We start from the raw sequence: 24749 nt of genomic DNA, 5'->3' as shown, positions 1-24749 counted from the left end.
CCCAGATTCAGCTTTCCAGGGAAGCAAGTCTAATTGTCTCCTCTTAACAATTTTTTTTTTTTTTTATTTAACAGAGAGAGAGAGAGAGCACAAGTAGGCAGAGCGGCAGACAGAGGGAGAGGGAGAAGCAGGCTCCCCTCCGAGCAGGGAGCCCGATGTGGGGCTCGATCCCAGGACCCTGGGATCATGACCTGAGCCGAAGGCAGCCACTTAACCGACTGAGCCACCCAGGCACCCCAACAATTTTTTTTTTAAAGATTTTATTTATTTATGAGAGAGAGAGAGAGCAGGAGCAGGGGGAGGGGCAGAAAAATAGGAGAAATTAAAATCAAACCATTCTGATGTAAAACATGAATGTCTTGTTAAGGATTTAGCTCATCTGAGTAATTTAGGGGTTCTGCTTCCACCTGCAAAGAGGTATTTATCTATGTACAACATGAGGTGTTAGCAACGGTACAGAGCCTTCCTTGAGCTACAGATAAACAGTCTAATGCTATTCTATTACCAAGGATCACTTGGGCTAGGAAATCTAAAGACTTTTGCTGGGTCTTAATGGTTCAGGCAGTGGAGCGAGCTCTTCTGTTAACACTTCTGGTAAGGTTTCTCATCATAACTTCTAAGTCTGCCATGTCTACTCCAAGCCATGAATTTATGATTCCAAGGTATTGGTTAAAATGATCCCCAGAATATCTGGCAGGAAGGTCACAGCCTTGGCTATGACCACAGCTGTTGTCTTCATATTCAAAAAGTTCCTCATCAGGGTAATCATCTGTTCTCGGTAAGTCTCTTTTCCTTCTTGAGTGAGATTCGGGAATAGTGGTTGTAGCCATTTTAAGAAAGTTAAAGAGGATGTTAAATGCCACAAAAAACAAGAAAAACACATGCCACCAAAGCCTTTCCAACTATCAAGACATTCATAAGCCCAAGACTGGTGATCATATCCACAAAGAAAAATATACCCCTTAGGTGCATACATCAAACCAGACATGGTGACAGTACTTACAGAGTCATTAACAGGCAATGAAGGGAGGTGAGCTCAAGCCAGGGGTCAGTTGGGGGAGAGTCCCACAAGTTTCATTGAGTTGGCAAGCTTGGGGATGGGCGGCCATGGGGGGAAGGTTGGATATATGTAAAGACAGGGAGGGAAGAACACTAGGTATACAGACACCTTTAAGAGTTGGTGACCATCGGTGAAGAAGTCCTACTGAGTATAAAACAGCAAAAATCGTAAGAATTCCTACACAGAGAAACAACAGTCTAAAATCTCAGTGAGCTTAGGAATTTCCATTAGATTTTGACAGTTATGAAAGAGTTATTATTCTGGTTTGTTCCTGACTCTTGGGAAAGTATATTCAGATGTCGTCTGCTTCTTTTTCTGGGATGTGGTCAGTTTGAGGTTTTCAACTGATTTGGTCATCCAGTTGGATGTTGGAGCCTTTTTAGAATGAGAACCATGAATCTATGAGTCAGTGCCTTCTAATTTTGTGGCACTGGAGTAGGCTGGATGAAGTCTTTGTGGAGATGTCTTTTCCAATAAACCACATCTCCAGGTTGGAGGCTATGATGTTCAATGTCTTGGTCTCCCAGGAGCACACTGTGGAAAGGCTATTCTACCAAAGTAGGATTATCCTCTATGGATTTGATTAGGCTTTTGTGAAATTGAAGCATATCCCTTTTTATCAGCTGTGGATTAAAGGAAGGCAAGCTACCTTGAATGTCCTGCTACAAGAAGAACAGTCTGTCATTTAACTGATGTCAGAATGTTAGGAATTTCATATAATTTTTGGAACATTACATTAACATACACCATGCAAATATAACATAAAGAAGGTTTAGTATGACTATTTTTTTTAAAGTAGGCTCCACGCCCAGTGTGGAGCCCAATGCAGGGCTTGAACTCATGACCCTGAGATCAAGACCTGAGCTGAAATCAAGAATCAGATGCTTAACTGATGGAGCCACCCAGGTGCCCCAGGATTACTTTTTATTTGACAATGCTTCCCATGTATTTTAACATATGAGATAAGACTAATTAATCTAATAGATTGTTCTAATGTTCCAGGGACCCTCTTAAAAAAAAAAAATCCCCCCAAAGTTTCTTCCAGGTCAAAAAGACTTAATTTAGATTTTAATTTGGGGAGGTTTATAAAGAATATCAGAAGGTTTGGACACCTGGCTAAAAAGGATCACAGGAAAGTATGAAACAATACTTATCAATTTAACCAAAGTGACAAAATTCTAGAAGTATACTCCTCCTCATAGTAATCTCAATTCTTTTATCATAAAACCTATTTATTAATAGGCCTAAATATATATAAGGTATATATATATAAGGTATATATATATATATATATATATATATATATATATATACACACACACACACACACACACACACACAACCTCACAATCTCTCTGTAAAAATTAAAAGCCAAAAGCAAATAAACTAATGCATAGCAATCAATGTCTCAATATATTATTTTATTAGGAAATTACCTAAATATTTAATGACTAGCCATCATCTAATTTAATTCAGCAAAACTCCAAGGTTTTAAATTACCAAAAAGATTTGGGGACACTATTTCTTAAGACATTAATATTGCTGGAAACTTAATTTATAAACTTTATCTTACTTACATCTACTTAATTCACTTGTTCTTACTAATTATGTTTAGATGAGTCATGAATATTTCACAAGACAATAAACAGCTAACTGTTATCTTTAACTTATCTTTCTTGCTGACAAATTCTGTAACAGAGATAATATGATCTTGTATGATTAGTAAACCCAGGTAGAAAAAGTTGCTTATCTGCATTACATCTAATGCTGGTAACTCTGAAAACACGCCTGTTTTAATTAAACCAACAAACTTCAGTTAGCTTTTATTTATTAAGTTTAACCGTATGGTGCCTGGGTGGCTCAGTCGGTTAAGCATCTGACTTCAACTCAGGTCATGATCCCAGGGTCCTGGGATCAAGCCCCACATCAGGCTCCTGGCTCAGTGGGGAGCCTGCTTCTCCCTCCCCCTCTGCCTCTCCCTCGGTTTGTGCTTTCTCTCTCTCTCAAATAAATAACTAAAATCTTTAAAAAAAAAAAAAAAACAGAAAAGATTAACCCTAGGGCACATGAACTTAAAACTTATTTGGATTAATTGCTATTATACTCTGGAGAGTTGTTGTGAATACTAAATCTATATAAGCACTTAATATTCTTTTTTTTTTTTTAAGATTTATTTATTTATTTTAGAGAGGGAGAGAGCATAAGCAGGAGGGGCAGAGGAAGGAAAGAGAATCTCAAGCAGATGCCCGGCTGAGTGTGGAGCCTGACGTGGGGCTTGATCTCACCACCCTGAGATCACAACCTGAGCCAAAACCAAGAGTCCTACCCTTACCCAATGGCGCCACCAGGTGCCCCAGCACCTATTATTCTTTCAGCCAATTAAACAGAGCCACAGGCATTCAGGAAAAGATGGTGGAGGGGTAGGGGACCCTATTCCAACCAGTCCCCGGAATTGAGCTGGATATCTACCAGACCACTCTGAACACCCACGAAATCAGCCTGAGATGTAAGAAGATAGATCTGGATCTCTACAAACAGAATATCGCAGGCATTTGGTTTCAAGGTACAAGCGGGGAGCCATGATTCTGTGGGCAGATATTGGAAGATAAATGGTAGGGGGAGGGAGCCTGGCCATGGGGACCCTACACCACTGGTGAGCGATAGCCTCCTGCGCTGGGGATAGGGCACAGACTCGCAGACCGGTAGCAGTGGGGAAAGGACTTTAGGGCAGCCCCCAGACAGAAACCAGAGCGGCAGGGCCGCGTGTGCGAACTGGGGGCAGCTGGCGGGTTTAGAAGCACAAAGGGCAGAGACCTGCCCTGACCTGGAGGCAAGGACTGGGAGCGCTGTGGAGGGGCACACAACCCAGGATGCTGCAGTTTATAGCAGCACAGACAGAAACGGAGATAGTGTGACCTGGAGAGCTCACTGAAGAACAGACTTCAATCTCTCTGCTCTGAGGTGGAGGTTTGGAAACAACCTCTTCTGCTCTGACTCTCAGAAGAGACCCGGGAAGCCACCAGGGAAAGCTGCCAGAGAACAAAAGCCCCCCCAAAAGTGGTTTTCACTGAGCCTATCCCCCCCACAGGGGGCAGGGCAACTCTGCCAAAACAGGGTTGCCTGAGTAACAGCACAGCAGGCCCCTCCCCCAGAGGACAGGCTGGGAGAACAAGAGGCCAGCAACCCTAAGGTCCCTTTAAAACAGGTGCATCTGGCTTGGATTGTGGTCAATAATTTGGACTCTGTACATTCTCTCAACCACCCCTCAACAGAATGACTAGGAGGAGGAACCCCTAAAATAGGAAAGACTCAGAGACTGTGACTTCTGCCACAGATATAACCAAGATGTCAGAGATGGAATTCAGGGTAGCAATTGTGAAGACAACAGCTAGAATGGAGAAATTGATTAATGGCAACATAGAGTCTCTAAGGGCAGAAATGAAAGCTGAACTGGCAGAACTTAAAAATGCTATCAATGAGAATCTAATCTAGATAAGCTAACAGCTAGAGTAAGTGAGACAGAAGAACAAATTAGTGATCTAGAAGACCAATTAATAGAAAAGAAGGAAAAACAGGAGGCCAGGGAAAAACTACTCAAAATCCATGAAAATAGAATCAGAGAAATAAGTGACACCATGAAACATTCCAATGTCAGAATTATTGGGATCCCTGAGGGGGTGGAGGGAGAGAGAGGACTAGAAGATATATTTGAGCAAATCATAGCTGAGAACTTCCCTAATCTGGGGAATGAAACAAACATTCGTGTTCTAGAGGCAGAGAGGACCCCTCCCAAGATCAAGGAAAACAGGCCAATGCCCCAGCTTGTAATAGTAAAACTCCCAAATCTTAGAACCAAGGAAACCCTCTTAAGGGCAGTTAGGGGGAAGAGATTCTTTACGTACAGGGGGAGGAACATCAGAATAACGTCAGACTTATCCACAGAGACCTGGCAAGCCAGAAAGGGCTGGCAAGACATATTCAGGGTACTAAATGAGAAGAACATGCAGCCAAGAATACTTTATCTGGCAAGGCTGTCATTTAGAATGGATGGAGAGATGCAGAGTTTCCAAGACCAGCAGAAACTGAAAGAATATGTGACCACTAAGCCGGCCCTGCAGGAAACATTAAGGGGGGTTCTAAAAAGGAGAAAGACCCTAAGAGTGATATAGAACAGAAATTTACAGAGACAATTTATAGAAACAAGGTCTTCACAGGCAACATGACGACAATAAATTCATATCTTTCAATAATCACTCTCAATGTGAATGGCCTAAATGCTCCCATAAAATGGCACAGGGTTGCAGACTGGATAAAAAGACAGGACCCATCTATATGCTGTCTACAAGAGACTCATTTTGAACCTAAAGATACATCCACACTGAAAGTGAAGGGATGGAGATCCATCTTCCATGCCAACAGATCTCAAAAGAAAGCTGGGGTAGCAATTCTCATATCAGACAAATTAGATTAAGCTAAAGACTGTAGTCATAGACACAGAAGGACACTGTATCATTCTTAAAGGGTCTATCCAACAAGAAGATCTAACAATTGTAAATATCTATGCCCCCAACATGGGAGCAGCCATCTACATAAGCCAACTTAACCAAAATAAAGAGTCACATTGATAACAATATGTTAATTGTAGGAGACCTCAATACTACACTCTCAGCAATGGACAGATCATCTAAGCAGAATATCAACAAGGAAACAAGAGCTTTGATTGACACACTGGACCAGATGGACCTCATAGATATATACAGAACATTCCACCCTAAAACAACAGAATACTCATTCCTCTCAAGTGCACATGGAACTTTCTTCAGAATAGAGCACATACTGGGTCAAAATCAGGTCTCAACCAATACCAAAAGATTGAGATTATTCCCTGCATATTTCAGACCATAATGCTTTAAAACTGGAACTCAATCACAAGAAAAAAATTTGGAAGAGATTCAAACACTTGGAAGCTAAAGACCACTCTGCTCAAGAATGTTTGGGTCAACCAAGAAACCAAAGAAGAACTTCAACAATTCATGGAAACCAATAAGAACAAAGACACATCGGTCCAAAACCTATGGGATACTGCAAAGGCAGTCCTAAGGGGGAAATACATAGCCATCGAAGCCTCACTCAAAAAAATAGAAAAATCCCGAATTCACCAACTAACTTTACACCTTAAAGAACTAGAGAAAAAGCAACAAGCAATGCCTAAGCCACGCATTAGAAGAGAAACAATTAAGATTAGAGCAGAGATCAATGAATTAGAAACCAGAAACACAGTAGATCAGATCAATGAAACTAGAAGCTGGTTCTTTGAAAGAATTAATAAGATTGATAAACCACTGGCCAGACTTACCCAAAAGAAAAGAGAAAGGACCCAAATTAATAAAATTATGAATGAAAGGGGAGATATCACAACTAACACCAAGGAAATAGAAACAATTATTAGAAATTATTATCAACAACTATATGCCAATAAATTAAGCAACCTGGAAGAAATGGATGCCTTCCTGGAAACCTATAGACTGCCGAACTGAAACAGGAAGAAATTGACAACCTGAATAGGCCAATAACCAGGAACGAGATTGAAGCAGTGATCAAAAACCTCCCAAAAAACAAGAGCCTGATGGATTCCCTGGGGAATTCTACCAAACATTCAAAGAAATAATACCTATTCTCCTGAAGCTGTTTCAAAAAACAGAAGGAAAGCTTCCAGACTCATTCTATGAGACCAGCATTACCTTAATACCCAAACCAGGCAAAGACCCCATCAAAAAGAAGAATTTCAGATCCATATCCCTGATGAATATGGATTCCAAAATTCTTAAAAAAAATCCTAGCTAATAGGATCCAACAATACATTAAAAGGATCATCCACCACGACCAAGTGGGATTTATCCCCGGGATGCAAGCGTGGTTCAACATTCGCAAATCAATCAATGTGATAGAACACATTAATAAGAGGAGGGAGAGGGGCGCCTGGGTGGCTCAGTCGTTAAGCGTCTGCCTTCGGCTCAGGTCATGATTCCGGGGTCCTGGGATAGAGCCCTGCATCGGGCTCCCTGCTCTGCGGGGAAGCCTGCTTCTCCCTCTCCCACTCCCCCTGCTTGTGTTCCCTCTCTCGCTATGTCTCTCTCTGTCAAATAAATAAAATCTTTAAAAAATAAAAATTAAAAAAATAAGAGGAGGGAGAAGAACCATATGGTCCTCTCAATTGATGCAGAAAAAGCATTTGACAAAATACAACATCCTTTCCTGATTAAAACTCTTCAGAGTATAGGGATAGAGGGAACATTCCTCAAGTTCATAAAATCCATCTATGAAAAACCCACAGCAAATATTATCCTCAATGGGGAAAAGCTGAGAGCCTTTCCCTTAAGATCAGGAACACGACAAGGATGCCCACTCTTGCCACTATTGTTCAACATAGTACTAGAAGTCCTAGCAACAGCAATCAGACAACAAAAAGAAATAAAAGGTATTCAAATTGTCAAAGAAGAAGTCAAACTCTCTCTCTTCGCAGATGACATGATACTTTATGTGGAAAACCCAAAAGACTCCACCCCCAAATTACTAGAACTCACACAGCAATTCAGTAATGTGGCAGGATACAAAATCAATGCACAGAAATCAGTTGCTTTCTTATACACTAACAATGCAACTGTAGAAAGAGAAATTAGAGAAACAATTCCATTTACAACAGCACCAAAAACCATAAGAGACCTTGGAATAAACCTAACCAAAGAGGTAAAGAATCTATACTCTAGGAACTACAGAACACTCACGAAAGAAATTGAAGAAGACACAAAAAGATGGAAAAACATTCCATGCTCATGGATTGGAAGAATAAACATTGTTAAAATGTCTATGCTACGCAGAGCAATCTATACCTTCAGCGCCATCCCAATCAAAATTCCAATGACATTTTTCAAAGTGCTGGAACAAACAACCCTAAAATTTGTATGGAGAAGACCCCGAATCGCCAAGGAAATGTTGAAAAAGAAAAACAAAGCTGGGGGCATCACGTTGCCTGATATCAAGCTATATTACAAAGCAGTGATCACCAAGACAGCATGGTACTGCACAAAAACAGACATTTGGACCAGTAGAACAGAATAGAGAGCCCAGATATGGACCCTCAACTCTATGGTCAAATAATCTTCGACAAAGCAAGAAAAAATATGCAATGGAGAAAAGACAGTCTCTTCAATAAATAGTGCTGGGAAAATTGGACAGCTATATACAGAAGAATGAAACTCGACCATTCTCTAACACCATACACAAAGATAAACTCAAAATGGATGAAAGATCTCAATGTGAGACAGGAATCCATCAAAATCTTAGAGGAGAACATAGGCAGTAACCTCTTTGACATTGGCCACAGCAACTTCTTTCAAGATACATCTCCAAAGGCTGGTGAAACAAAAGCAAAAATGAACTTTTGGGATTTCACCAGGATAAAAAGCTTCTGCACAGCAAAGGAAATAGTCAACAAAACAAAGAGGCAACCCACAGAATGGGAGAAGATATTTGCAAATGACACTACAGACAAAGTGCTGATTTCCAAGATCTGTAAAGAACTTCTCAAACTCAACACCCAAAAAGCAAATAATCAAGTCAAAAAATGGGCAGAAGACATGAACAGACACTTCTCTGAAAAAGACATACAAATGGCTAACAGACACATGAAAAAATGTTCATCATCATTAGCCATCAGGGAAATTCAAATCAAAACCACATTGAGATACCACCTCACACCAGCTAGAATGGCAAAAATTGACAAGGCAAGAAACAACAAATGTTGGAGAGGTTGTGGAGAAAGGGGAACCCTCTTACACTGTTGGTGGGAATGCAACTTGGTACAGACGCTTTGGAAAACAGTGTGGAGGTGCCTCAAAAAAATTAAAAATAGAGCTACCTTATGACCCAGGAATTGCACTACTGGGTATTTGCCCCAAAGACACAGATGTAGTGAAAAGAAGGGCCATATGCACCCCAACGTTCATAGCAGCAATGTCCGCAATAGCCAAACTGTGGAAAGAGCCGAGATGCCCTTCAACAGATGAATGGATAAAGAAGATGTGGTCCATATATACAATGGAATATTACTCAGCCATCAGAATACCCAACTTTTGCATCAACATGTATGGGATTGGAGGAGATTATGCTAAGTGAAATAAGTCAAGAAAAAAATCAATTATCATATGGTTTCACTTATTTGTGGAACATAAGGAATAGCATGGAGGACATTAGGAGAAGGAAGGGAAAAATGAACGAGGGGAAATTGGAGGGGGAGACGAACCATGAGAGACTATGGACTCTGAGAAACAAACTGAGGGGTTTTAGAGGGGAGGGGGGTGGGGGGATGGGTTAGCCTGGTGATGGGTATTAAGGAGGGCACGTATTGCATGGAGCACTGGGTGTTATACGAATACAATGAATCATGGATCACTACATCAAAAACTAATGATGCATTGTATGGTGACTAACATAACGTAATAAAATTAAATTAAATTTAAAAATATAAATAAATAAACAGAGCCACAGGCACCTAGAGAACTGGACAGAACTGGACAGTGCTCCTGCACAGCTATGAGAGTCAGGTCTGAGAAATAAGAACACTTTAGACCACTACCCCAGAGAGCATTAAAAATACTGTCATTAAGGCCTAACGTGTTCTGTTTGAAGTGTTAAGATGCTAACACAGACATTTTCTCTGTTCCAATGAACAAAGAAGAGGTTAGATACAGGCTCTTACTGTCATTGGCCATTCTCAGGAAGGGTATGCAAAACAAAGGCAGAGTAGAATTAGTAAAACACAACCTCTTGGTCAATCGCAGCAAATTTGGGTTGAGACTCCAGTTTAGTAATATACATGCAGCATTTTATACTATGAAAGGGACACTTTGTTTCCAGATGAGCAAACAAAGGCACAGATTTGGGGCATGAGCTTGGCAAGTTCACACAAGCCCATGCTCACAGGCATCCCTGGCTCCAGGCTTAGTGGACTATAGGCGCCTGGCATTCCTCCCCCTCAACGCCCACCCCCTCCCCCCGCCCCCAACCAGCTCTCTACAAGGCCATGCGGAGCCTGGGAGAGGAATTCACCTTATCACTGAAACTGCTTTCACCAGCCTCCTCTCAATCGTTTTTTTCAAACAGAACAGAGAAAGCCATCCCTGTTTCATTTTCCCCAAGCAGGAACTCTGCTAACTAGTTTCAGTTTCCACTTTCGGTTTTTATTTTGGTTTCCAGTTTAATTTGGTAACAACACCGTCACAGCTTACATCATTAACTGTTTATCTTATAGAGCCCTGAGGTGGGGCTTAAGCCCAGAATATCCTCAAGACCGGCTGGATCTCAGAGGAACCCATCAGCTAAGCAAAACACTGCAGAACCACTGTCTAATTCAGCACAGCCATGAGGTAAGATTTTTCTGCTCCCCCGCCTTTCAGTCTAAAGTTTTGGAAAAAAATGTTAATCAAAACCATCTCCAGAGACTTCGCTTCAGTAATGTCAAGTTTCCTTACTCTTTTATTTGAGCATCTGCTTGTGGATGGAGTGTTCATTAATTCAGGCATTTTCCTTTGTGTTAGCATCACCCTGAGGAAGCTTACCTCATAATAACGCCCAAAGAAGCAGAGGGATGTGGGAAGAGTTTTCTAGGAAGGGAGAAAATGACCCCCAGCCTCTGAAATTCTTTTCCCTAAACTCACTACTGTCTGACCTAGGGAAGGAACGGACAGTTGATCTGGAAAGAGACAATGCTTTCTGCTGGCTCCTCACTATGGGGGAAAAGTGGGACCCACATAGCTGTATGAGCCACAGTCCTGGGTTCTCTCAGATTCTTGAGGAAAATACTGTGGACATGGGGTAGCAGAAGCTCATGGCCTAGAGAACAAGACCTTCCTCTGTAGGTTTCCAGTCTCACTGTCTGTACTGCTGGGCTCCCATGGCAGGTCTTCTCAATCTGACCGGATTCAAGATGAGTAGATTACCTCTCCCTATGGAAGCCAGTGGTCTGCAGATCCTTGATATCCTTCTGGCCACGGGGCTTGACTGGAGTTGTGTACTTGGGAACATCCACATATCCCTTAGCTAAAGGCCCTAATGTGGGAATTTCTATGTTGTCTAAACTGAATCTTGATTTAAATCACCCTTGATATCAACAGACTAAAAAAATTTTAATTAATATCGACTTGCAAATTTCCCCTCAGTGCTCCAGTGGACAAAATTTTGAAGGGACAGAAGTTCCAGAAAGTGCATAATTAACAGGCCTATGATCAACCCTCCTCCCTGGTCTATAGACAGATGGAGTGGGTTATCATCGATAAAGGAAATAATAATAATAATAATAATAATAATAATAATAATAATAATATAGAAGTAGCTATCACTTTCTCAATGCTTATTAAGTGCCAGCCTGGCTTCTAAAAGTATTATGTAAATTACTATATTTAACCCTCAAAAGACAGCAATGAGGCAGGTACTCAGATCCTACTGATTTTGCAATAATGAATCTTAGACTTAGAAACGTTAAGGATCACACAGATAACAAATGATAGAGCTGAGACATGAGCCAGAGTCTCTATTCAGTGATACTTTATTTAACCTTTAAACCAATGTTTCTTTTTTTAAAAAAAGATTTGTTTATTTATTTTTAGAGAGGCAGGGGAGGGGCAGAGGGAAAGAGAGAATCACAAGCAGACTCCCCACTGAGCACAGAGCCCAGCACGGGACTCCATCCCAGGACCCTGAGATCATGACCTGAGCCGAAGAGTCAGACTTGCTTAACTGACTGAGCCACCCAGGCGCCCCTAAATTTCTTAAAGTGTACCAGTGGGGGGTTCATGAGATTATTTCAGACTGCATACTAATTAGTTTTTATGTTTTAATGCTTTTGTGTTTATTTCAACATGTACTAGAGAAAAATATGTATATATCACTTGTAGAATTTCTCCTGGTTTAGTAGCATGATTTTTTATTGTGATCATACAGGTATATATGATAAAATATAGGTATAGGTATGATAAAATTAGCCATTTTCACTTATTTTCAAGTATATGATTTTGTGGTATTTAGTACATTCACGACGTTGTCCAACCATCACCAGTATCTACTTCAAGAATATTTTCATCACTCTGAGGAGAAACCCCATACCCTTTAAGCAGTCACTCTCCACTCATCCTTTGCTCCAGGCTCTGGCAACCATTAATCTGCTTTCTCTCTATGGATTTGCCTACTGTGGATATTTCATAGCAATGGAAGCATGCAAGAAGTGGCTTTCTGTGGCTGCCTTATTTCACTTAGCATAATGTCTTCAAGGTTCATCCATGTTGTAGCAGGTGTTAGAATGTCCTTCCATGTTCAGGCTAAATAATATTCCACTGTATATATATTCCATTCATCTCTTGATGGCCTTCGAGTCTCTGTTTTCACTTCTTTTGGGTATATACCCCAAAGTGGCACTGCTGAATCATATGACAATTCTATTTAATTTTTTTGAAGAATCATCACCATTTTCCATGGCAACCGCCCCATTTTAAATTCCCCATAGTAATGCACAACAGTTCTAATTTTTCCATATCCTCATCAACACTTGTTTTCTCTGTTTTGCGATAGCAGCCATCCTACTGGGTGTGAAGTGGTATCTCATTTTGCTTTTGATTTGCATTTTGCTATGCCTGGTGATGTTGAGCACCTTTCATGTGCTTAAGGCCACCTGTGTATCTTCTTTGGAGAAATGTCTGTTCAATCCTTTGCTCATTTTTTAGTCAGTTGTGTTTTTTCTAATTAAAGATTATTTATTTATTTATTTGAGAGAGAAAGAGCATGAGTAGGGGGAGGGGCAGAGGGAGCGGAAGAGAGAGAATCTCAAACAGACTCCCTGATGAGCGGGGAGTCCGATGGGGGGCTTGATCCCAGGACCCTGAGATCATGACCTGAGCCAAAGTCAAGAGTCGGATGCTTAACTGACTGAGCCACCCAGGTGCCCCAGTTATTTGTATTTTTGTTGTTGAGTTACAAGAGTTGTTTATATAGTCTGGACATTAATCCCTTATCAGATATGTAATTTGCAAATAATCTCTCCCGTTTTGTGGGTTGTCTTTTCATCTGTCAGTAGTGCTCTTTGATGTACAAACATTTCTAATTTTGATGAAATCCAATTTAATCTCTGTTTACTTGTGTTGCCTATGCTTTTGGTGTCCTAACCAAGACTGCCAAATCCAATGTCATGAAGTTTTTTCTATTTTCTTCTGAGATTTTTGTAGTTTTGGTCCATTTTGAGGGTTTTTGTTTTTGTTTTTGTTTTAGTATACAGTATAAGGGTCCAACTTCATTCTTTTGCATGTGGATATCCAGCTTTCCTGGCACCATTTGTTTTTTTGGGGGAGGTTGTTATTTTTTTAAAGATTTTATTTATTTGCGAGAGCGAGCAAGCATGAATGGGGGGAGGGACAGAGGAAGAAGGAGAGAGAGAACCAGAGCCGGATGGACCCAGGACCCTGAGATTATGACCTGAGCCAAGGGTAGATGCTTAACTGACTGAGCCACCCAGGCGCCCCTTGGCACCATTCACTGAAACACCTTTCCCCATTAAATGGTCTTGGCACATGTGTCAAAAATCATTTGACCATCGTTATGGACTGAATTGTGTCCCTCTGGTCATATGTTGAAGCTCTAACCCCCACTGTGACTGTATGTAGAGATGGGGCCTGTGAGGAAGTACTAAGGGTTAATTGAGGTCATAAGGGTGGGGCCTTAATCTGAAAGGGCTGATCTCCTTGGAAGAAGAGGAAGTGCACTCACTCAAGTCTCAATCTACAGCACCATAGAGGAAAAGTCATGTGGACGCCAGTAAGACGCTTTATCAGGAAACAAATCAGTAGGTACCTTGATTCAGGACTTCCAGCCTCCAGAACTGTGAGAAAATAAATACCTGCTGTTTAAGCCAGTCTGTGGTACTTCATTATGGTAGCCCTAGAAGACTAATGCAACTATAAATGTGAGTGCTTATTTCTGGGCTCTCAATTCTATTCTACTGATCAATATGTCTGTCTTTATGACCATACCACCCTGTTGTGATTATTGTTGCTTTGAAGTAAGTTTTGAAATCCAAAAGTATGAGACCTCCAACTCTGTTCTTTTTCAAGATCATTTTGGTTATTTGAGATCCCTTGAGATTCCATCTGAATTTTCGGATGGATTTTTCTATTTCTGAAACAAACAAACAAACAATAAAAGCCATTGGGATTTTGACAGGGATTACACTGAGTCTGTACATTCCTTTGGGTGGTACTGACATCTGAACAATATTAAAGCTTCCAGGCCATGAACACAGGATGCTTCTTACTTTATTTCTGTCTTCCTTACCTTCTTTCAGCAATGTTCTGTAGTTCCCAGTGTACGAGGCTTTCACCTCCTCGGTTGACTTTATTCCTAAGTATTTTATTCTTTTGATGCTATGAAAAAAGAATTGTTTTCTTAATTTGCTTCCTAGGTTGTTCATTGTTAGTGCATAGAAACACAACTGATTTTTACATGTTGATTTTGTATACTACAAAGGTCTAAACAAACAGAAATATAGCATGTTCATGGACTAGAAGACTCAACATAGCAAAACTGTCAATTCTCCCTTAACTGATATAAAATTCCTATCACACTCCAGCAACAGGGGCACCTGGGTGGCTCAGTCGTTAATCGTCTGCCTTTGGCTCGGGTCATGATCCAAGGGTCCTGGGATCGAGCCCCACATCGGGCTCTCTGCTCATCGGGAAGCCTGCTTCTCCCTCTCCCACTCCCCCTGCTTGTGTTGCCTCTCTCACTGTCTTGCTCTATCAAATAAATAAAATCTTTAAAAAAAAAAAAAAAAAACTCCAGCAACAGGGCGCCTGGATGGCTCAGTCAGTTAAGCGTCTGCCTTCAGCTCAGGTCGTGATCCTGGGGTCCTGGGATCAAGCTGCAGTCAGGCTCCCTGCTCAGCAAGGAGTCTCCTTGTCCTTCTCTCTCTGCCCCTCCCCCCCATATGCTCTCACACGCACACACACTCTCTCTCTCTCCCTCAAATAAATACTTTAAAAAAAGAAATATTAAAAACACTCCAGCAAGATTTTTTATAAATACAGACAATATTAATCTAAAATTTATATGGAAGGGCAAAGGAACTAGGATAATAATTTTTAAGAAGAATAAAGTGAGAGGAATCATCCCACACAATTTTAAGACTACGGTAAGTGAAATTATATGGTAATGGTGTAGGGATAAATACATAGCTCAGGGAAACAGAATAAGGAACCAGGAAATAATCCCACATTATTACTGCCAACTGATTTTTCACAAAGGTGCAAAAGCAATTCAATGAAGAAAGAACAGTCTTTTCAACAAATGGTGATGAAACAATCAGATACCCATAGGCAGAAAATAAGCCAGCAAATTAATCTGCTTACATTATGCAAAAGTTAACTCAAAATGGATCATAGATATAATGTAAAAGGTAAACTATAAAACGTATAGAAGAAATCACAAGAAGAGTACATGGGTGGCTCAGTCAGTTATTCGTCTGCCTTCTGCTCAGGCTGTGATCTCAGTGTCCTGGGATCAAGCCCCTCATCGGGCTCCCTGCTCAGTGGGAAGCCTGCTTCTCCCTCTCCCTCCGCCCCTCCCCCAGCTCATGCTTGCTCATTCTCTCTCGCTCTCTCTCAAATAAATAAATAAAAATCTTTAAAATAGGGCACCTGGGTGGCTCAGTCGTTAAGTGTCTGCCTTCAGCTCAGGTCATGATCCCAGGGTCCTGGGATCGAGCCCTGCATCGGGCTCCCTGCTCTGCAGGAAGCCTGCTTCTCTCTCTCCCACTTCCCCTGGTTGTGTTCTCTCTCTCTCTGTGTCTCTCTCTGTCAAGTAAATAAATAAAATCTTTAAAAAAATATCTTTAAAATAAAAAAATTAAAAACAAATTAAAGGGGCGCCTGGGTGGCTCAGTCGGTTACATGTCTGCCTTCTGCTCAGGTCTTGATCTCAGGGTCCTGGGATCAAGTCCCACATCAGGCTCCCTGCTCAGCCGGGAGTCTGCTTCTCCCTCTGCCTGCCACTCCCCCTGCTTGTGCTCTCTCTCTCTCTGGCAAATAAATAAATAAAATCTTTTAAAAATTAATTAATTAATTAAATAAAAGAAAAAGAAATCACAGGAGAGAATCTTCAGGACCTTGTGCTTGCTATGAGGTTCCTAGACACCATACCAAGAGCATGATCCATGAGAGAAAAAAAAATCAATAAATTATAGTTCATCAAAAATAGAAACTTTTGCTCTTCAAAAGACCTTATTAAAGGATAAAAAAAACACAAAAAACAAAAAACAAAACAGGCTACACCCTGAGAGAAAATATTTGAAAACCACATACCTCACAAAGGACTCATATCTAGAATCTATACAGAATTCTTGAAACCTGACAATGAAAAAACAAACAATCCAATTAGAAAACAGGCAGAAGATATGAAGAGATATTTCACCAAAGAGGATGTGTGGATGGTAAAGAAGCACTAAAGATTTTCAACACCACTAGCCCATAGGGAAGGGAAATTAAGCCCACAGTGAGATATCACTAACCCCTATTAAGAGAACTAAGAAAAAAAAATTTAAGTGAAATTCCAAATGCTGGTAAAAATGCAGAGAACTGGATCCTTCACGCATTGCTAGGAGGAAGGTGAAATGATACAGTCACTGTGGAAAATAGTTTGGCAGTTACTTAAAAACATAAGCACATGCTAACCATATGACCTGGATGCCACTCCTGGGCACTTATCTCAGGGAAATGAAAATGTATGTCCACACAAAAGTCTGTGCACAGCTGTTCATAGTACGTTTAACTGTAATAGGCCCAAACTGAAAACAATGGAAATGTCCTAGAATAGATGCATAGGTAAACCAACTATGGCATGCCCATGCCACAGAATATTATTCCCCAGTGAAAAGGAATGACCCATCGATAAACTGAACAACTTGGATGGATGTCAGGGGCATTATGATGAGTGAAAAAAAAAAAAGGCAATCTCAAAATGTCACATACTGTATCCTTCCATGATATGACATTCTTGAAGTGACAGAATTCTAAAGATGAAAACAAGTGACCAGAGGCTAGGGATGTTTGGTGAGGAGAAGGGAGGGAGGGCAACAGGCGTGATTCTGAAGGAATAGTATGAGGTCGATGCTTGCGATGATAAAGTAGTTCTGCATCTGATTGAGGTGGTGGTTCCATGGATTTACTCACTCACGTGATGAAATGACACAGAACTGACAGATATTTTCCCAAAGTCAGTATCTTTGCTATGGTATGGTCGATCGGTAAGGTACAGTCCCTGGAAGAAACTGGGGGAAGGGTACGCCGGACCCCTGTACTCTCTTTGCAAATATCAGTGAGTCTATAATTATTTCCAAATAAAAAGTGGGGGAAAAAAACTTGGTTGAACAAATATCATCCCTTTTAGGTGGTCTTCGTTTGTTGCAAAATCTACAGACTAAGGTCCTGAAGTGAATAATGTTTCATAAGGCTCTACCTTTCTAACTGGTTTCTGTCCTGATTAGAGATATAGGAACACAGGACACTCACATAGCACGTAAGATGCATGCTCTAAATGCTTCACAAAAACAGGCGTATTTATTTTCACCCAAATCCAGACTCAAGTGTGGTGCGTCTGTTACTATCCACGTCTTACCGACAAGACTCTGAACCACGGAGAGGTTACTTGGTGGAAAGCGGTGAAGCCAGTGTATGGGACCAGACAAGCTGCATCCAAAGTCCATGCAGATCTTAGAAATATAAGGACTCTAAGGAAAACCACAGCAGGCATGCCCTTTCCAAGGCTAAGTTCTAAAAAAGAGGCATTTTATCTGGCTTCTTTCTATTGATTGTTCCTCATTCAACAAAGAAAATCTGTTTTGTTTTTGTTTTCACAGTAAGAATGCAGATGAGGTCAAAGCTAAGCTGGACCAGCTGAGATGTCACTTTACGTGGGAGTTGCTAGTTGAGGACACCGAACTGCCTGATTTGGAAAACAGGATCTTGGATGAGATTGATTTCCTAGACACCAGATACAACGTGGGGATCCACAACCTGCTGGCCTATGTGAAGCACCTGGCGGGCCAGAACCAGGAAGCCCTGCGGAGCCTGCAGGAGGCTGAAGGCTTAATCCCGCAGGAACGTGCCGCCCAATCAGATGCGAGACGTCTGGTCACGTGGGGCAACTACGCCTGGCTGTATTACCACATGGGCAGACCCGAAGAAGCCCAGGCTTACCTGGACAAGGTGGAGAACACCTGCAAGGAGTTCGAGGCTCCCTCCCGCTACAGGATGGAGTGTCCCCAGATGGACTGTGAGGAGGGATGGGCCTTGCTGAAATGTGGAGGAAAGAGCTATGAACGGGCCAAGGCCTGCTTTGAGAAGGCTCTGGCAGTGGACCCGGAAAACCCTGAATTTAGCACTGGCTATGCGATCGCCACCTACCGCCTGGACGTCTTTAACAAAGCAACACAGGTTAGTGAGGCATTCTGTCTGCAGCCCCTGAAAGAGGCCATCAGGCTAAATCCAGAAGATGCATATATTAAGGCTCTCCTTGCCCTGAAGCTTCAGGACATAGGCGAAGAAGCTGAAGGAGAAAAGTACATTGAAGAAGCACTGACCAACATGTCCTCGCAGACCTACGTCTTCCGATACGCGGCCAAGTTTTACCGAAGAAAAGGCTCTCTGGACAAAGCTCTTTGGTTCTTAAACAGGGCCCTGCGGGCCACCCCCTCCTCTGCCTTCCTGCACCACCAGATAGGGCTTTGCTACAGGGCACAAATGATCGAAATAAAGAGAGGTGCCAACTGGCAGCCCAGAGGACAGGTTAGAGAAAATTTTGACAGAATGGTAAAAATGGCCATATCTCATTTTCAATTTGCTCTGGAACAAAAGCCCACATTTGACATTGCTTATATACACCTCGCAAGTATGTACATAGAAGCTGACGACTACGGAAGCGCTGAAGACACATACCAAAGAGCATTCTGCTTGAAATCACTGGAAGAAGAAAAACTACAAAAGATACATTTCCACTATGGTCAATTTCAGGAATTTCAAAAGAAATCTGAGGTCAATGCAATTATCCATTATTTGAAAGCAGTAAAAATAGGGAAGGCATCATTGTTAAGGGATAAAAGTATGAATTCTTTGGAGAAATTGGCTTTAAGGAAACTTCGTAGAAATGCATCAGATGTAGAAAGCTTGAGCATTCTTGGGTTCATCTACAAAGTCAAAGGAGAAATGAATAAGGCCCTGGAGTACTATGAGCGGGCCCTGCGGCTGGCTGCTGACTTTGGGAACTCTGAGACACAATCCCTAGCCGTGGGAATATGAACCACGTTCACATTTTGTTTGATTTTTAGGTAAATGTGTTAACTCTAATCATTTTTTCTGCTTGCTGCTTTCAGAAACATATTAAGTAATCTACTATAGTTATACAAGTTTTTAACATTTATACTCAAACCTGATAAAATATTGTTTGTATTCAGTAGTGAATAGTGAAACAGATATATATACATTTCTGTATGTGAGAGTGAGAGGAACCATTTCTCTGTGTATGTTATCTAGTAGAAAAACAGTTTTTTGAGTAGATTTGTAGCAAATAAAGCACTGGACTTACATAAAATAAAATGTTTAATTCATTCGTTTTATCAACAAACAGTTTTCAGTGTTAGACACTGAATATGGTGATGTGGGGGAGGAAAAAATCTTTTTACTCTACCCATCTTAGGTTCACTGGCCAGGACCCTGAATGAGACAGACAAGGACAGACTAACAAGAGAAAAACAGAGGTTTATTAACACATGCATCTCACATACACATGGGAACGCCCAGTGATGAGTAACTCAAAGGGTGGTTAGAACTTGGACTTACATAGCATCTAACAAACGAACATTACATTTAGAGAAGGGGTAAGAAAAAGGAAAAGAACCTTGAGTTTCTCGTGTGGCAAACTGTAGGAAGGTAAATATATGGGGGAGATTAATGGAAAATAAGAGCTAGTTAATAAGGTCTGTCATGTAGATTTCTCCAGTAGTGACTCTGGGCTGATAAGGGCCTAGAGTTGTCTCAGGCAATCAACTTCTCTCTCGCTGGGTAGAGAGGGTAAGGGGACACCTTTACAAATTTATGTACTGCTTTCAGGCAGATAGGGGGATTGCAGAGAGTTTTTCTTACATCTGCTTCTTAATTGCCTTCAGCTGAAAATAATCCATAAGCCAGGCGCCTGGGTGGCTCAGTCAGCTACGCATCTGCCTTTGGCTCAGGTCATGATCTCAGGGTCCTGGGATTGGACCCACATCAGGCTCCCTGCTAAGAAGCCTGCTTCTCCCTCTGCCCCTCTCCCTGCTCGTGTGCGTGCGCTCTCTCTCTCTCTCTCTCTAATAAATAAAATCTTTAAAAATAAAAATAATAATCCATACACCAACGTGGCATATTTTGGAGTGGCATACTCCGCTATCTTTCAATGAAGCAAGCAGACATTTCCCCAAACCTCCTGAAGTTCACAATCTAGACAGAGACAGTAGAACAAGTGCACAGTCAATTCAAGGTCAACTTTCTCCATGAAGATGCTTGGAAGTTCATTTATTGCCAAATTGTTCCAAGCAGCTTCTCTAGTTTTATGCCTTTTGAAGCACTATTTATTCAGTCATTTTCTGGTCTGAACAAGAAATAGGAAAAGGAGGGCGCCTGGGTGGCTCAGTTGGTTAAGCGACTGCCTTCGGCTCAGGTCATGATCCCAGGGTCCTGGGATCGAGCCCCGCATCGGGCTCCCCCTGCTCTGTAGGGAGCCTGTTTCTCCCTCTGCCTCTGCCTGCCACTCCCCCTTCCTGTGCTCACTCTCTCTCTCTGTGTCAAATAAATAAATAAAATCTTAAAAAAAAAAAAAAGAGGAAAAGGATACTAAATGATCTGAGAGACCATCAGTAACAATCACCTTTGATTATGACATTTTATTAAAAGGGGTTGCACACCGAGCAATATTTTTAAAAGGAAAAAATAAGGAAACCACATGACCTTTTTCATTCTTATATATATTTTGGGAGTGGGTGTATTTATTTCCTACTGTGGCTGTAATAAGTGACTACAAACTTGGTGGCTTAAAACCACAGAAATGTATTATCTTACAGTCCTGGAGGTCAGAAGTCTGAAATGGATTTCGTTGGACTGAAATCAAGGTGTTGGCATGGCCACGCTACCTCCAGAGGTTCTAAGGGACAAGCCCTCTTGTACCTTTACCAACTACTAGAGGCTGCCTGTATTTCTTGGTGGGGACCCTAATCCACAAGACTACAAGTCCTCAAGGAATTCACAGACAGACTGCACAGGCCTTTGGATTTCTACCAGAATTCTATAGGAATTGAAGGGACCAGACTTCTTTTTAATCATTGAAGGGCAGACATCAGAGTTACAGAGATGCAATCTTCTCCACTTACTTATAACTAAAACCAGAGATTTATTAGATCGAACAAAAATGGCATCTTACAGTGCTTATGTTTGGGGCAGGAGGCCAGGTGGTCCTAAAAAGAAGTCTGACCACTGCCAACTCTCCCGGAGTGAGAAATACTGAAGGTAAATAATTGTTGGATAATTGGTTGATTCTCTACTAGGCAACTCTTCCCAGGTATTGCTATCCATCATTTGCCACCCAAAAGCAGAGCTCTTTCATGCAAAATAAGTCTCTGGATTATGTGATGTGTTTGTGTGAGGTGTGTTTGACAATCTGCAGAGACCACGGTTATTAGAGTGTCTTATAACCTAATACCATCTCTCTATCCCCTCCCTCCCTACTCTGGAGGAGGTCTCTGCACCCTCAGGGCTCAGTAGCTCTAACGTTTGCAATAGTCTGGATGTTTGCAGAGAAAAACAGCAAGCAGCAAATCCAGAAAAACAGATGCTTTTTAGTATTGAAAATGCTACTGCAAAGCTTACACATGACTATCTCCAGGCATTACCAAGAAGTCTCTTTAAATTGACAGCTGACTTCCGGGAGCTGGCTACTCCCATGGAAATGACTGACAGAAAGAACCTCAGTTGGTGTCCTTATTTGGAGTTTCCAAAATTTCTCCAAGTGCCTAGGGAATATCTCTCATGTCCCCTAAATCGGGCTGAGCCACAGCTCCTGCCATTCACTACTGTGAAGGTGCCCCAGGCCAGATCTTTGCTAACTGCTGTCTGCACACCACTGCAAGCTTCAGTTCCTTGGGGACCCTCCCTGGCCACTGATGTCTCCATTCTCATAATGCTGCTGGTGCTGGAACTGCATTGGGAATGAGGGCCCCTACCCATAGCCTGCCCCAGCTTGAATGACCCACCCTCAGTCTGAATCCACAGCTCTGTGGCTTGTCCCCAGCCAGACCAAATGTGATACAGCCATCTCCACTCCGGAGTCCCACGTTGAAGGGAGTGGGCCTGCTCTGACATGCCCCTTGATATCTACCCTTTTACCCAGGCCTCCTCTTAAACTCAAGTTCCGTCCCCAACTGCTCTTCATCTGTGTTCAACTCTTCCTCTCCTACCTGAAATCCAGCTCTCTCTCTTCCAGGCTGTGTTGTGAGGACTAACTCAAAGGAATGCAAACAAATACACGAGGGTATTATTTATAGCACTGATTCTCAAGGAGGGAGGGTGTCAGGGGAGAAGAGGAAGTTGCCCCTGAGAGGAAAAAAAAAGTTGCTTTGGCAACTTACAATTTTGTTTGTCACAACTGCAGGGTGCTACTAACATCTAGTGGGTATGTGGAAGGATGCTGCTTATATATCTCATGATGCTGGGCAGCTTCCCGCCACACAGAATTATCCAGCCCCAATGTCAATAGCACCAACATTGAGAAATCCTCTCCTACACCTATTTCTTAGAAGAGTTATTGCTTAAGTTTTGGTTTCCCAAGCAGATTTTAGATCAACTGCCATGTTTCACTTTCTATTTCCCTTTGTTGTTAGCTGTTGTGTTTTACGTGTGGATTAGAATAAATTCAAAAGACAAGGCACTACTGATTTTCCTAAGAACTCACCCAATCCAACAGTCTGTGAAAAAAGATCAATATTCAAATTCCATCTAGTAATTTTGGCATGTTCAACACCCACTCAACAGCTAGGCGTGTTTCTTCTCAATCCTGAAAATGTATCTTTGAAATTTTTACAGATGGCTTTTGTGTTTCTGAATTTGAATTCCTAAACAACATAAGTAGATAACCAGGATTTTTTTTTCCCTTTCATGTTTACCTCTGATTACTTAGTTGCTATCCATCTAAACTGTAATAAGCAAAGACAATCTTTTGGCCCAGTTATGGTTAAGAGAAAAGAAGGGAAAGAAGCAGGAATGAGGCAGAAAATAATCAACGCACTGAAAATTTTTTCAAGCACTGAAGTGCTTATTAAAATTTTCAACACCCTTGGTAAGGAGGAAATTGTGGGTTTAGTTTTCACCCACAACAAACTGTTCAGTACCTTTTCTAAAATGTGGCTTCCTGGGTCACCTGCTTTTGGCTCAGGTCATGATCCCGGGATCCCAGCCTCACCTTGAGCTCCCCGCTCAGTGGGGAGTCTTCTCCGTTTCCCTCCCCCTGCTCCTGCTCTCTCTCTCTTTCTCACTCACTCTGTCTCTCAAATAAACAAATGAAATCTTTAAAAAATAAATAAATAAAATGTAGCTTCCTGCTTCAGTTAAACAGGCCCGTGACAGTATCACTCTGATCTCATTTCTTACAACATTTTCCCTGCTCTTGCCACTCCAACCACACCATCCATGCATGGCAAGTACGCTCCCACCTCCCGGGGTTTGAACTTTCTTCCCTGCCCCATAACCACAGTGCTTTGAACTTTCCCTGCCTGAACTTCCTTCTTTGGCCCCATAACCACAGTGCTCACTCCTTCACCTGCTTCAGCTCTTTACTCAAATGTCACTCAGTGAAACCTTTCCTCCCCCATATATTTATAATGGAAAACACCCTGCACTGTAACCCTATCCATGCTTTTTCTCCATAGCACCATCTGACACACAATGCTTTATTTGTTCATTATCTTTACCTACTCCCTCCAGAAATTAACTCCATGAAGGTAGGTCCCTTTTCTGGTTTCTTCTTTGCTGTATGGACCGTGTCTGGCACAATGTCTGGCTCTTAGCAGTTCAATATAATTTGTTGAATCAATGAACGAATGATTGAAGTCGAAGGGGACAAAAATTTTGGTGTATGAGTATTTGGCATTTTCTGCTTAGAGTCCAAATACCACCCCTACCTTTATTAGAAGTGTATTAAGCGAAGCGCGGTTGCCAAGGGCGCAGAAGACAAGCACTGTCATACAACTCTGGGTAGGGGGTGTAGAAATCTCTCAGCAAAGCCATTTGGCAATAGCTATCAAATTTTACCACCGGGAGTAATGGTACAGGGACACAGCAGCCCACCTGTGCAATGGGTGTGTTGTCTGTTGAATCAGGGACTTTCCGCTTAGGATGCAGAGAGATACAAAGAGCATCACTGCCACCCTTACAATAAAAATAACACAGAACAATCTTCTGTTGTTTTATTTTTTTAAAGATTTTATTTATTTATTTGAGAGAGAGCCCGCGTGCACATGAGTGAGGGGGAGGGGCAGAGGGACAAGCAGACTCCCCGCAGAGCAGGGAGCCCCACG

General features: G+C 41.7%; 1 protein-coding gene across 1 annotated transcript; it reads left to right on the top strand.

The window, feature by feature from the left end:
- The first annotated feature begins 10360 nt into the window (after positions 1-10360).
- Positions 10361-20536, top strand: LOC118527516 (antiviral innate immune response effector IFIT1-like). The gene is made up of 2 exons (XM_036079374.2): positions 10361-10485; positions 18012-20536. Exons 1-2 carry the CDS (start codon positions 10481-10483, stop codon positions 19447-19449), a joined length of 1443 nt encoding a protein of 480 aa, XP_035935267.2. The 5' UTR covers positions 10361-10480; the 3' UTR covers positions 19450-20536.
- The last annotated feature ends 4213 nt before the right edge of the window (positions 20537-24749 follow it).

This window comes from Halichoerus grypus, chromosome 7 (assembly GCF_964656455.1).
Source record: "Halichoerus grypus chromosome 7, mHalGry1.hap1.1, whole genome shotgun sequence".
Classification (NCBI taxonomy): domain Eukaryota; kingdom Metazoa; phylum Chordata; class Mammalia; order Carnivora; family Phocidae; genus Halichoerus; species Halichoerus grypus.
This window is presented reverse-complemented; position numbering and strand designations above follow the sequence as displayed.